At 41.5% G+C, this 14335-nt stretch overlaps 1 protein-coding gene and 1 long non-coding RNA gene across 8 annotated transcripts in view; one reads left to right on the forward strand and one right to left on the reverse strand.

Annotated features, from left to right (window-relative positions):
* Positions 1 to 124: 124 nt before the first annotated feature.
* Positions 125 to 5476, forward strand: LOC106575985 (uncharacterized). Of its 7 annotated transcripts, XR_006760097.1 has the most exons (10): positions 125 to 504; positions 760 to 808; positions 877 to 1018; positions 1350 to 1407; positions 1579 to 1789; positions 1972 to 2090; positions 2823 to 2937; positions 3202 to 3229; positions 3398 to 3498; positions 5009 to 5476. It is a non-coding gene; the product is annotated as an uncharacterized lncRNA (long non-coding RNA). The 7 variants fall into 7 exon arrangements; XR_006760096.1 differs by having other exon boundaries at positions 760 to 1018; XR_006760093.1 differs by having other exon boundaries at positions 877 to 1407.
* The window catches only part of LOC106575984 (proton myo-inositol cotransporter), a 76251-nt gene continuing 67358 nt past the window's right edge, over positions 5443 to 14335 (reverse strand). Inside the window, exons 7-10 of the mRNA XM_014152761.2 lie at positions 9521 to 9646; positions 9125 to 9243; positions 8697 to 8849; positions 5443 to 8243 (exon numbers count right to left, since the gene is read on the reverse strand). Of these exons, the coding sequence (XP_014008236.2) occupies positions 8017 to 8243; positions 8697 to 8849; positions 9125 to 9243; positions 9521 to 9646 (625 nt within the window). The 3' untranslated portion in view covers positions 5443 to 8016. The remainder of the gene's footprint in view (positions 8244 to 8696; positions 8850 to 9124; positions 9244 to 9520; positions 9647 to 14335) is intronic.

Below are 14335 nucleotides of genomic sequence, written 5' to 3' on the forward strand. Positions count from 1 at the left end.
TCATACAACGGTGAGATGTTTAAGCTAGAAAAACCCACCCGCTAGCTACGTTCTAGTATTTCCGTCATTTGGTTTGGCAGTGTTTTATTTTTTTATAGGCAACACCCCCGGAAAGACACGATCGGTTGTGAGGGACGTATTCAAATGAAGTCCTTCTGTACGTTTTTTACTATACACACTGTATTGTGACAACATTTTGTTATTGAGCGTAATAACGTGGTTACTACCAAAGCCTCTCTCGTCTACGTTATTTATTTGTCTGTTGGCTTGGCTCCTGTATCTTTGTACCTCTCAAACTCGACTGAAGCATCATTATAATCGGCTACTTTATGAGAACGTTTCACTAGTAGCTAGCTAGCTATGTTTCATAAAAACTCAACTATCAACTACTGTATACTGTTAGATACATTTAAAAAAGTGCTGATAAAATATGTCTCCCAATAAAGTTTTTTTTGTTGTCGCTCTAATTTTACTGGACAAAGTGAATTGTGTCGGTGGTTCAAGGTGAGTTTGACAGCTAGCTAGCTAGCTAACGTTAGCTTCGTTAACACTTTTACAGATGTACTTGTTGACAGTCTGGGTGGAACGAGTTTTAGAAAACCTGCTTGTTTGCAAATATTCAACGTTAACTTTCTATTTCGTTGTCAGATAACATTACAACTGTTACATAACTGTTACTATTTAACAAAAATATTCTATTGACCTCCTTTTTAATATCAATTTTAACTTGATTTTCCATTATGAATATTAACGTTACAGGAACCGGTTTATGATGAGAAATGACATGAAAAAGCAGAGGATAAATAAGGTACCATATTGTATATATTATAATAAAGTATATGTGACATGATAATACATATGCCAACATTTTATCAGGAATTCTTTGAAAAGAAGAAAATGCAGAGAAAGATGAAAACCTTAGGAATACCAAACTCTCCTGAAGGAGCCAGCTCTGGAAGTATGTACCTGGTGACTTTATTCATAGTAAACCAGATTGCTGCAAAGAAAGAAAACAATGGTGAGTTCAGACAGACATCTATAGATTATGGATAAATACTAATAACATTGAAAAAGGATCCCACCCACAACAATAACTTAGTTTGTTCCAGATCAGCCAAAGGTAACTCGCATCACTGATGATAAGGGAGGACCCAAGTCGATGAGGGAGGGGTCCCTGGAGTTACCCATGAGCCCTGGCTCCCCATCAGTCGTTCTCTTTTGAGAGACAGCCTTTGTACAGGCATGGTTATATATATCAAGCAATTATAGAATCATTCTAGGAGGAAACGTCATCTTTAATGACATTCAAGTATTTGTATTAATGGTACTGTACAACTGATGTATTTTAGTGTCCAGGCTGCTAGAAAGAGAAAGCACTGCCTTCCTGATGAATTCAAGTGTAGACAGGTCAGTCACGTTTACTCACACTGATTCGTCTTTTCTGACAACACAAATACATCACCTTACATCAGTAGTACTCTTTTTACCATATTTCTGAACCTACAGACACAGTAAGCTTTATGGAAATGATGACTCAACCTTGTGACATTTGGGTGGTTCATTGATTGTTGCTCTCAGATCTCACCAGGGCTGGAGTCAAACATGTCAGACACCAGTACGTCAGACTACCAGCAACACATCCAGGAGAAGGGGCTCACCCTGAGCATCGTCGTCAGTCTACTCCTCAGGGGCAGGCCTGTTCTCCCTCCAACAGAGAGCACAGGTCCAGCCAAAGCCACACTGCTCCCCTAGGCCACCCTGGGATATCTCCACCTCAGAGCAACCACAGGTATTCATTCAAATACTTTCATAGTAACAGTATTCTTTAATTTGGAATGGATTTAACCTCATCTCTACCCCACAAACACATGCAACAAAGACAAATGAGTGTGCATTCATTCCACTATATTAACAGTTTTGTTAAGTAAAGAAAAAGTATAACTGAAACCTAATGGATATTTGATTTTGTAGTTTAGACCTTTCTCTCAGCCAGGAGGAAGGAGAGAGTGTGCCTCGTGGGCCACAGCCCCCCCCCCCCCCCCAGTATCCAACTGAACTGAAATATCAAAGATGTGTTTTTACCTGAAAATGTAATTATTTTCTTTATCCATCTTCTGTTCATACATTATTGAGATTGACAACCCCCCCTGAACTGATTATTTTCTTCTTCCTGATATCCATTGCTGTATTGATTACATCTGTGAAGATAGTTAATATTTCCATAACTTGTGCAGTGACTAATGGGGTATGCATCTGCCTACCCAGTAGCACAGAGACCAGAGACCATGCCATGCACATAGTGGGGTTCTCTATCCACCAATTGTATGGCAAAGACCACACCTTGGAGTTCTCTCTCAAAAATCAGACAATGGAGTTCTCCGTCAACCAAATAGATAGTGAAGAGCAACACAACACTATGAGACATGTTTTTGCAGAAAGTTTGTCAACCTCTACTGACATACAGTACCAGTCAAAAATTTGGACACACCTACTCATTCCATGTTTTTTCTTTACTTTTACATTGCAGAATAATAGTGAAGACATCAAAACTATGAAATATCACATATGGAATCATGTAGTAACCAAAAAAGTGTTAAACAAATATTTGAGATTCTTCAATGGAGCCACCCTTTGCCTTGATGACAGCTTTGCACACTCTTGGTATTCTCTCAACCAGCTTCACCATATGCGTTATTTCATAGTTTTGGTGTCTACACTATTATTCTACAATGTATAAAATAGTAAAAATAAAGAAAAACCCTTGAATGAGTAAGTGTGTCCAAGCTTTTGACTGGTACTGTATGTACGTCAATTCATCCCAGCAGCTAATTTTAAGAAGAGTATGCCTAAGATATACCTCAAGGAGGAAGTACCGACAACGTCTACCAGAGATGTGAATTAATCACAGAGCTGAGGCCCTGAACCGGATTTCTTGAGGTAATTACAGGCAGCAGCTTTACGATATAATACAGTACCATTTAGCAGACGGTTTTATCCAAAGCGACTTAGAGTCATGCGTGCAAACATTTTACATAAGGGTGATCCTGGAAATTGAACCCACTATCCTGGCGTTGCAAGTACCATGCTTTACCAACTGAGCCACAGGACCTGATTAGGGTATGATAATAGGTAAAGGTAAGTCTAAATGTGTTAATATGGTGAAGGCTAGCCTGTTTCATTGTTACGTCTGTATTCCAACAGGTTTCCAACTGCACTGATGTCAGCTCATGTAAGTTTCCACACTATATTCAAAATCATCTGCTGTTCACCATCTATCTGACACTGATAGTCTGAGTCCCAAATGGCACCCTATCCCCTATATCGTGCCACATGAGGAATAATAGGGTGTCATTTGGGACGCAGCCTGGTGGAGACTTACCTGCAGATGTGTCTTCAGCTTGTCCTGGAAACACTCATCATGGTCCTAAGGAATGCTGTGAATCATCGCCCAGTTACTCTCCAAGAGGAGGTTGCTTTAGTTCACACTTTGATGGTGACGTAAGTAAACAACAGATAATACCGTTTACATCTGCTTTGGTTAATGTACTGTAAGGGGATGCTTTGATTTCCCATAGATCACATAGGCCTACCATGACTGACTTGTAATTCATTATTTGTAACACTACATTTAGTTGCTCTTATAAGTCTGTGTAATTACTGTTTAATAACATGTTGTTACATAGTTATGCACTTTGCATTTACATGGTAATATCAACATATTTCTTAGCCTGAGTCCCAGATCTGTTTGTGCTGTCTTGTCAACTCCATTGCTGTCACGTAGTGTGACAATGGCAGCAATGGAGTTGACAAGACAGCACAAACAGCTCTGGGACTCAGGCTACATATTTTCATAGTAATCTTTAAATGTCATATCAGGAGGTGGAGGATTATCACCAGTGTCAACAGGGTGGATCCTCTAAGTCACACTCAGAGAGGTCCTGTATTGAAGAGATCCCTGTCCTCAGCCAGGCCTCATCACTTTGGAACACACAACAAAGGGGTCACCATCAGTCTCAACCCAGACCTTACACCCCACCCACTAGGCCTCAATGCACAGGGAATTGTGGAAACGACCAGAGAGATCATAAAGACCAGAGAGCGTTGGAGAGCTCCGGCTACACTGAGAGACGGTCAGGCTGTGTAGTTACAGATGACAGTAACAGCCAGGTTAGGGTTATAGGCGATCAGTATGTCCCACCTCGTCCTCTGTCTGAATCACAGAGCTCTGAGGTCCACCAACAAAAAATGGCAGCCACCAGAACACAAGAAACACGAGAAATGGAGACACAGACTGTCACCAACATCACCTCGAAATGTCTAACATCGGATGTTTCAACTCAGTGCAGTTTCTGGACTTGAGTGTAAAGAGAACAACCTCGTGGACTCTGAATCCCACAACAATTCTGCTTACAATGTCATACCGACCCCAACCACCAGAAGGCAGGCCAGTCACAGAGATGAGTCTATGAGACAACAGACAGACAGAGCATTGTCAGACAGATCTAGGAGGGAGGGAGAAGAGCACACGCCCTGGAGAAAATCAACAGCCAGAGAGCTCAAGGCTGGACCTGGGCACCACCCATCAATCATCTCTTTAAACAAGTGTCGTAACACTAACACTGAGAGTAGAGTGTATTCAGAGACCCACTACCTCTGTACTAGACGCTCCCCTCGTCACCAATGATGTAAAAAGTATGAATAGCAAATGTTTGATGTAATTAACAATTCAGTGTAGCCGAATATAGACAAATCAATGCAAACAACTTCATATGTGGTGTAATTTATCATAGATAATCGATTGAAAGTAAAGCTAATGAATGGGTGTAATAAGCACACGTTATACTGCAATTATATTTACTCTGATCTGTATATGTTGACATTCTTCCGTACAGTTTGTTGCAGTTTTCTTACGGACCAAGAATCATTATGGTGGTATTTTTTTGTATTTTCAGTGGTATTTTGGAAATGGATGTTGCTCCCTAATGATGTTTTTCTCTCTTCCATCCAGACTTGAGAGGTAAGCAGCTGCAGCATAGAGGACAGGAAGAAGAATAAGAGGTGCAGGACCCTGTTCAGAATGTTCCTCTTAGAGAAGACCTTCCAGATGAGAGAGAGGAGAAAAGGAGAGGGAGAGCAGAGGAGAGGGAGGAGGTCACTGCTGAGAGCATAGTTAACAGGCTTTCAGAGGAGGTTGAGACACTTCAGGAAATAGCAGACATTCTGCTCATGCTGAAGCAGAGGAAAAAGATTAGTGAAACGTGAAGGAGAGGAGAGAGGTGGGGAGGACAGGAGAGGAGGGGAGGTAAAATCCCGAAGTATCCCTTTAAGAGTTGTGAACAACACTAGCAACTACATCCCTTTACCACAGGATCTGTTTCTGCATATTTAAACATTTATAACAATGCCCTTGGGATTCTACATTAAAACGAAAGCTAGACATTGCAAGATAATTACTTTATTTATTTTTCCCCGATACATATTCAAGTGTTCAAGATTCTCATGAATATATTTACTTTGATAGAATATAAATTCTAGTAAAACATTTACAGCAACAATAATCAAATGTATACTATACAGCGCTGGATAAATATTTGTTTTAAATCTTCACTAGTTCTTCTTCATAACCTAGAATAGAAACACTGCATTTAATTTGTTTTCACATAGAAAAAATTGCACCCGTTCACCATAAACACATTGGATGACCCCATTTAGGAATTAAAGCAAAGAAGGCAATATAATAATAACACAATGGGTTTGTCAAGCGGTTGTGACCGTCTTAAAATCAAAGTGCATTCTAAAATCACAACACATCAAATAACTTGTTTGACACTATCTCATTTACATGTTTGTTACATGACGACAATGTTGTCGCCTCTGTGAAGGGGATGTGCAATAAAGTGTTGTTTCTCTAAAAAACTAACTATCTGTGATAATAAAAGCAAAAAGTTATTCTGTCTTCAAGTGAACCCCCAGTTTAGTCTACCTATAGTATCCTCTCTTTTCTAATCACATTTCTAATCAAATACTCAAATATTGATAATAAATACTCAATAATCCAATATTGATACTGTTGTTCCAATGAACTGGCAAAACACATCTAGTGATACCTTGAAATGCTGTCATTTCATTTCAGTCTAAAGAAAATCCTATTTGAATTCACAATAGTAGCTATCTATATTGTTTTGTCACAGACAATAATACACAGACATATTCTCAACGACGTTATGTTGACCACTTTCAACGAGAGTCTGCTACACACAAATCTTGTACTCAAGTACTCAACTAAAAACGTGTCACCTTACATAGTTTAACGATATATAAAATGACATTAGCAAGTACAGTACAGTACAGTACTCCTCGAACCTTTAGAACATGAGAACCCCAGCTCTTTCACGTGAAGAGTATGCATTGCGATTTGTACGTAAGGCTGTGGAGGAAGACACAACATAAAATGGAGACAAAATAAGACATTCTTTCTGACATTGTTTTCCCAAAGAGCAACTATTGTGTGTAACATTAACTGACTAAACTGTCCATTTCAATGTATGGGTATTCTCTCTGATGGACTGAGTAACCCAATGAATAGTCTAGTCTACATTTATCAATAAAAACATTTGTGCAACTTCTGAAAAAAAAATGCTATCATCACGCTGGCTGGCCATATAGTCAACTCCTTCATACATTTCACTTCAGTACAGGCACCGACATCATGGGTAAAATACATTGGAATAAATAACATAATTCATAAGTTTACTAATGACAAAACAGAGACAGGTCGTGTGCTACTGTAGCTTTACAACCAACATGATTAAACAAACTGCAAAGCAAGACTGAACTTCATCATCAGACGGAGACCAGGTTGCATCCCAAATGGCATGCTATTCCCTTTATAGTGCACTACTTTTGACCAAGGCCCATAAGGCTCTAGTTAAAAGTAGTGCACTATATAGGGAATAGGGTGCCATTTGGGACGTAGAGCCCAGGTGTACTACTAGTGTCTGACACCCCATTTGTGATGCTACAGACAAGCTGAGACAATATTGTACTGAGTTGTGTTTCATATAGAAAGGCATACTGGTATCAACAATATATATTTCAACCCCTCGCTCTGAATTTAACACTTTTGGTGGATGTTTGGCCTCCTACAATAAGGTTTTGTTGTGAAGAGGTTGTATCTCTAATCATATGGTTTTATTTTACATTTTAGTAATTTAGCAGACACTCTTATCCAGAGCAACTTACAGTAGTGAATGCATACATTTCATACATTTTTTTTCCAGTACTGGTCCCCCGTGGGAATCGAACCCACAACCCTGGCATTGCAAACACCATGCTCTACCAACTGAGCCACACAGGACCTTTTATGAGAGGAAAATGGCAATAGTTAATCGTTAATCGTAGTTGGTCTGCCTCACATATATGGAAATTCATAATAATGCGACAGATGAACAGTAAAATGGATGTCTAAATGCTGAGGATAAATATGAACGTAATGTATGCTTAATACTTTTCACATGATGGTTTTCAAATCAAAAAGAAGATTCTCATCAAACTATAGATGTATCTACAACATTACATAGGCAAAATCAAATGTGTAAGTAACTCATGTGTTATAAATAGCTACCCTGTCCGTGAAAAAGATGGAGCAATGTAACCTACGTGACTGTGAGGCAAACCAGAGAACAGGACTCGGGGAGGATGCAGATCAGAGGCTGTATGTACATGTATCAAGCTTCCTGTCCATGTAATATTATTTACTATGATCTAAAAGGCTAAACTGATCCTAAATCAACACTCCTACTCTGAGTCACTTGATACACACTTTCTGGGATGAGAGAACAGGGACAATATCCAGGGCCAAAGTTACAAACTAGACTGGGCTACTTTAGCCTGGTCTCAGATCTGTTTGTGCTCTTGCCAACTCCATGGCTGTCATCATCAAGCCATTATTTGGCATGACAATGAGTGACAGTGAGTTGGCAAGAAAGCACAAACAGACTGGCACACAGGCTAGGGCTACTCCACGTCGGAGGCATCGTTGTCAGAGAGGTGGTAGTTGCTCCCCTTCACCCTGATGTACTCCACCTGCCGGTCCTCATCAGAGTCCGTGGCCCCGCAGGAGCACAGCTGGTTGTCGAACAGGGACTCAATCTCCTCCAGCCTCCGGCCCTTAGTCTCAGGCAGACAGCCGTAGATGAAGAAGAACCCAAGCAGAGCCAGGCTGGAGTAAAGGAAAAACGCTCCTGGGAAATAACAATCACAACAAATACACAATCAACAACACATCGTCTGTCAGTCATTATTAGGGCCTACAGTTTTTCCCTGACTACCATATATGACTTGACCAGGAAAGGCCCAGAGGTTTTCCTGTACTGACAGCAGAGTTCAGTTCTAGTCTGCAACAGTGTACAATTCTGTCAAACACTATCCAGTATCTGCTGCACATTATTAAATGACAGCAAGTAATCAAACATGATGAAACTATATTCATTACACATTGAGCCTATCATAAGATACCTCAAGTCTCTAGACTAATCAATGTCCAACAAAGGTCAGATCCTGCAGTGAAAGCAGGCCTGCTGTTCAGGTTGATTGATCAAGGATGTCCTGTAAGGGGTTATTGATCAGTGATTAGCTGGTCTGTACCGTAGTAGGTGAGGGACTGGGCCACGTGAAGGAAGATGTGTCTGTGTTACCGTAATAGGTGAGGTTCTGAGCCACATGGAGGAAGGTGAGGGAGACCAGGAAGTTAAAGATCCAGTTGACTCCAGCTGAACAGGCGTTCCCTGTGCTCCGCGCCCACAGGGGGTAAATTTCTGAGTTGATTGTCCATGGCATCGGACCCATACCTGGAAGGAGAGGGATGACACAGGGCATACGATAGCTCTACAGTACAGTAACCACCCCTCAGTATGCAAACGAATCGAGACTTATATACAGTAAGCACACAAATCAAACCTTTGAGCAAGTATCCCAAATGACATCAATGCATGGTTAACACCAAACTTGAAATGAGATATCACATTTTCTAACTCTGCAATTCTTTAGTTAGTAGTTGCCCCACAGTAAAAGTGAAATACAACATAAACTGAATCTCTACATAGATCAGTGTTGTCTCTCTCACCTGGGGCGAAGAAAGCCAGATAGAGAACAAGACCAAGTAGGACTACCCAGGAGTAGGAGGTGGGACAGTAGTTATAGGCCCAGTACGTATGGACTCTCAGCTGGGTCGAGTTGGAACACCTAGAATAACATGGTACAAGACAGTTATTGTATTGTAGCAACAGTAGCTATGTTATGGATGGAGGGGTACTATGAATACAGAATTATAGAAGAACCACTTCTCAAGCCTTCTTCAAGGAGTCTTATTCAACTCCATCCACTAACCCCCTCCATCCCCTTCACAAACGCACAACGCATAAACCCACACACAGAGCGCATTCTATAACTCACCTGCCCCCTGCTGCCCTATGCACAAACACACACTCTCTCCCTCCCCTTAGTGCCTCCTGTAGCTCACCTGCCCCAGGCTGCCTTCTCTGTGGAGGCTGTATTGACAGGTACACAGGATGAGGCGAACAGAGCCGTGCTGTTCTCACGGTAACAGAAGCCACACGCCGGGTCCAGCATACACGGCTCACACAGCCTGGGATCACAGAGGAGGATTGGACAGAGATGTCACAAACAGAGACCAGATCCTTGAGGAGGTATAACGGAACACATTTCCTCTCTGTGAATGGAGAAGATGCTATCTTTAGCTCTTTACTCTGATAACTTGAGAATAATCTATGTGTGTGTGTGAGAGCATGTATTTATGTGTGTGTTATGTGTGCGCATCCATGTGCGTGCATGCGTGAGAGTGTAGTGCGGCGAGCATAGGGCAGACCCATTTCGGAGAGTGTGTTCATTCACAGAGAGAGTAGCTCTAATGACAGAACAGCAGACCCATTCCACCTGCATTAAAGACAAGTCTGTCTTGTTTGTTGCAGCTGTGAGTGACGAGAGAGTGCAGGTAAATATACACTGAGTGTTCAAAACATTAGGAACACCTTCCTAATATTGAGTTTCACCCCATTTTGCCCTTATAACAACCTCAATTCGTCAGGGCATGGACTTTACAAGGTATCAAAAGCGTTCCACTGGGATGCTGGTCCATGTTGACTGCAATGCCTCCCACAGTAGTGTCAAGTTGGCTGGATGTCCTTTGGTTGGTGAATCATTCTTGATACACACGGGAAACTGTTGAATGTGAAAACCCCAGGAGGGTTGCAGTTCTTGACACACTGTACCTGGCACCTCCTACCATACCCCGTTCCAAGGCGCTTATGGTGCATTTAGAAAGTATTGAGACCCATTTACTTTTTCCACATTTTGTTACATTACAGCCTTATTCTAAAATGGATTAAAAAAAATCCTCAGCAATCTACACACATTACCCCATAATGACATAGTGAAAAAAGTTTTTTAGAAATGTTTGCTAATTTATTAAAATTAAAAAACATACCTTATTTATATAAGTATTCAGACCCTTTGCTATGAGACTCAAAATTCAGCTCAGATGCATCCTGTTTCCATTGATCAGCCTTGAGATGTTTCTACAACTTGATTGGAGTCCACCTGTGGTAAATTCAATTGATTGGACATGATTTGGAAAGGCGCACACCTTTCTATATAAGATCCCACAGTTGACAGTGCATGTTAGAGCAAAAACCAAGCCATGAGGTCAAATTAATTTTCTGTAGAGCTCGAGGCACAGATCTGGGGCTGGGAAATGTCTGCAGCATTGATAGTCCCCAAGAACACAGTGGTCTCTATCATTCTTAAATTGAAGAAGTTTGGAACCACCTCTTCCTAGAGCTGGCCACCCGGCCAAACTGAGCATTCGAGGGAGAAGGGCCTTGGTCAGAGAGGTGACCAAGAACCCAATGGTCACTCTGACAGAGCTCTAGAGTTCCTCTATGGAGATGGGAGAACCTTCCAGCAGCCCTCCACCAATCATGCCTTTATGGTAGAGTGGCCAGACGTAAGCCACTCCTCAGTAAAAGGAAGATGACAGCCTGCTTGGAGTTTGCCAAAAGGCACCAAAACAAGATTCTCTGGTCTGATGAAACCGAGATTGAACTCTTTAGCCTGAATGCCAAGTGTCACGTCTAGAGGAAACCTGGCACCATCCCTACGGTGAGGCATGGAGACAGCACCATGCTGTGGGGATGATTTTCAGCGGCAGGGACTGGGAGACTAGTCAGGATCGAGGGAAAGATGAATGGAGCAAAGTACAGAGAGATCCTTGATGATCCTTGACTCTGCTCCAGAGCACTCAGGATCTCAGACTAGGGCGAAGGTTCACCTTCCAATAGGACAACAACCCTAAGCACACAGCCAAGACAACACAGGAGTGGCTTCGGGACAAGTCTCTGAATGTCCTTGATTGGCCCAGCCAGAGCCTGGACTTGAACCCGATCGAACATCTCTGGAGATACCTGAAAATAGCTTCCAGCAACGCTCCCCATCCAACCTGACAGAGCTTGAGAGGATCTGCAGAGATTTCACCTTTATATAACCAGGTAGGCCAGTTGAGAACAAGTTCTCATTTACAACTGCTACCTGGCCAAGATAAAGCAAAGTAGTGCGACAAAAACAACAACACAGAGTTACACATGGGATAAACAAACGAACAGTCAATAACACAATACAAAAATCTGTAAACAGTTTGTGCAAATGAAGTAAGGATGTAAGGCAATAAATAGGCCATAGTGGCGAAGTAATTACAATTTAGCAATTAAACACTGGAGTGATAGATGTGCAGATGAGGATGTGCAAGTAGAAATACTGGTGTGCAAAAGAGCAGAAAAACAAAAACAAATATGGGATGAGGTAGGTAGTTGGTTGGATGGGCTATTTACAGATGGGCTGTGTACAGTTGCAGAAATCGGTAAGCTACTCAGACAGCTGATGCTTAAAGTTAGTGAGAGAGATATAAGTCTCCAACTTCAGTGATTTTGCAATTCGTTCCATTTATTGGCAGCAGAGAACTGGAAGGAAAAGTGGGAAAAAAGATGTTGGCTTTGGGGATGACCAGTGAATATACCTGCTGGAGCGCGTGCTATGGGTGGGTGTTGCTATAGTGACCAGTGAGCTGAGATAAGGCGGAGCTTTACCTAGCAAAGATGACCTGGAGCCAGTGGGTTTGGCGACGAATATGTAGCGAGGACCAGCCAACGAGAGCATACAGGTCGCAGTGGTGGGTAGCATATGGGGCTTTGGTGACAAAACGGATGGCACTGTGATAGACTGCATCCAATTTGCTGAGTAGAGTGTTGGAGGCTATTTTGTAAATGACATCGCCGAAGTCAAGGATCGGTAGGATAGTCAGTTTTACGAGGGTATGTTTGGCAGCATGAGTGAAGGAGGCTTTGTTGCGAAATAGGAAGCCGAATCAAGATTTTATTTTGGATTGGAGATGCTTAATAAGAGTCTGGAAGGAGAGTTTACAGTCTAGCCAGACACCTAGGTATTTATAGTTGTCCACATATACTAAGTCAGAACCGTCCAGAGTAGTGATGCTAGTTGGGCGGGTGGGTGCGGGCATCGATCGGTTGAAGAGCATGCATTTCATTTTACTAGCATTTAAGAGCACATAAAGAGCAGGCCACAGAAGTGGTGTGGTGTGCCAAGCTTGTAGCATCAGGTGTGCCAAGCTTGTAGCATCATACCCAAGAAGACTCAATGCTGTAATCTCTGCCAAAGGTGCTTCAACAAAGTACTGAGTAAAGGGTCTGAATACTTATGTAAATGTGATATATCCGGTTATAACTTGTGTCCTCCCCTTCATCAACACTGATTGAAGTGTAACATCAATAAGGGAACATAGCTTTCACCTGGATTCACCTGGTCAGTCTATGTCATGGAAAGAGCAGGTGTTCCTGTTTTGTACACTCAGTCTACATGCCAGTGTGTAAATTAGGACAGAGAGTAGCACAGTCTTTCAGAAGGCAGACAGGGTCTCTTTCTCTTTCTCGTTCACTCTATCTATCTCTCTACATAATTTCTATGAACAGAGACCCAACCCCTGTTGCACTGTCGCAAATGGAATCTGTTGCTGCAGTTAAAATGAACCCCTGATAGAATAAAAAAACGCACAGAGATTGGAATAATCTGCTAGGTAAGTGTTCAGAAACATGTACAGCATGTACAATTAGATCGCATAATAACATGAATTTAGTCCTAGATGGAAGAATAGGAAAATGTATTAAGAAACAAACCCACACACACTATTGGTCCTGTAAAATGTTCATTTGTATTTGTATTTATTATGGATCCCCATTAGTTGCTGCAAAGTCAGCAGCTACTCTTCCAGGAGTCCAGAAAAAACAAGGCAGTTATACATTTTAAAAACATTACAATACATTCATAAGAGATTCCACAACATATTAAGTGTGTGCCCTCAGGCCCCTACTCTACAACCACATATCTATAATGTGTGTGTATAGTGCGTATGTTATCATGTGTTTGTATGCATGTGTCTATGTTTGTGTTGCTTCACAGTCCCTATTGTTCCATACGGTGTATTTTTAACCAGTTTTTTTTTATTTAATTTTACTGCTTGCATGAGTTACTTGATGTGGAATAGAGTTCCATGTAATATTGTGCGCCTCCCATAGTCTGTTCTGGAATTGGGGACAGTAAAGAGACCTCTGGTGGCATGTCTTGTGGGGTATGCATTGGTGCATTCAACATGTCAATACCTCTCACAAATACAAGTAGTGATGAAGTCAATCTCTCCTCAACATTGAGCCAGGAGAGATTGGCATGTATATTATTAATGTTAGCTCTCTGTGTACATCCAAGGGCCAGCCATGCTGAGCCAACCACTGACTGAACAGTAGTCCAGGTGTGTTGATAATGCTGTTAAGAATACAGAGCAGCGCTATAATATAGACAGACTTCTCCCCATCCTAGCTACTTTTGTATCAATATGTTTACAATCCAGGGTTACTACAAGCAGTTTAGTCTCCTCAACTCGCTCAATTTCCACATTATTCATTACAAGATTTAGTTGAGGTTTAGGGTTTAGTGAATGATTTGTAATACAATGCTTTAAGTTTTTGAAATATTTAGGACTAACATATTCCTTGCCAGCCATTCAGTGTTGCTATCATTTTAGTCGCTGTGGTAGCTGTCATGTATAGTGTTGAGTCATCCGCATACATAGACACACTGGCTTTACTCAAAGCCAGTGGCATGTCATTAGTAAAGATTTGTTTTAAAAGAAAGGGGCCTATACAGCTGCCCTGGGGAATTCCTGATTCTACCTGGATTTTGTTGGAGAGGCTTC

The sequence above is a fragment of the Salmo salar genome, chromosome ssa17 (genome assembly GCF_905237065.1).
Source record: "Salmo salar chromosome ssa17, Ssal_v3.1, whole genome shotgun sequence".
In the NCBI taxonomy this organism is placed as follows: domain Eukaryota; kingdom Metazoa; phylum Chordata; class Actinopteri; order Salmoniformes; family Salmonidae; genus Salmo; species Salmo salar.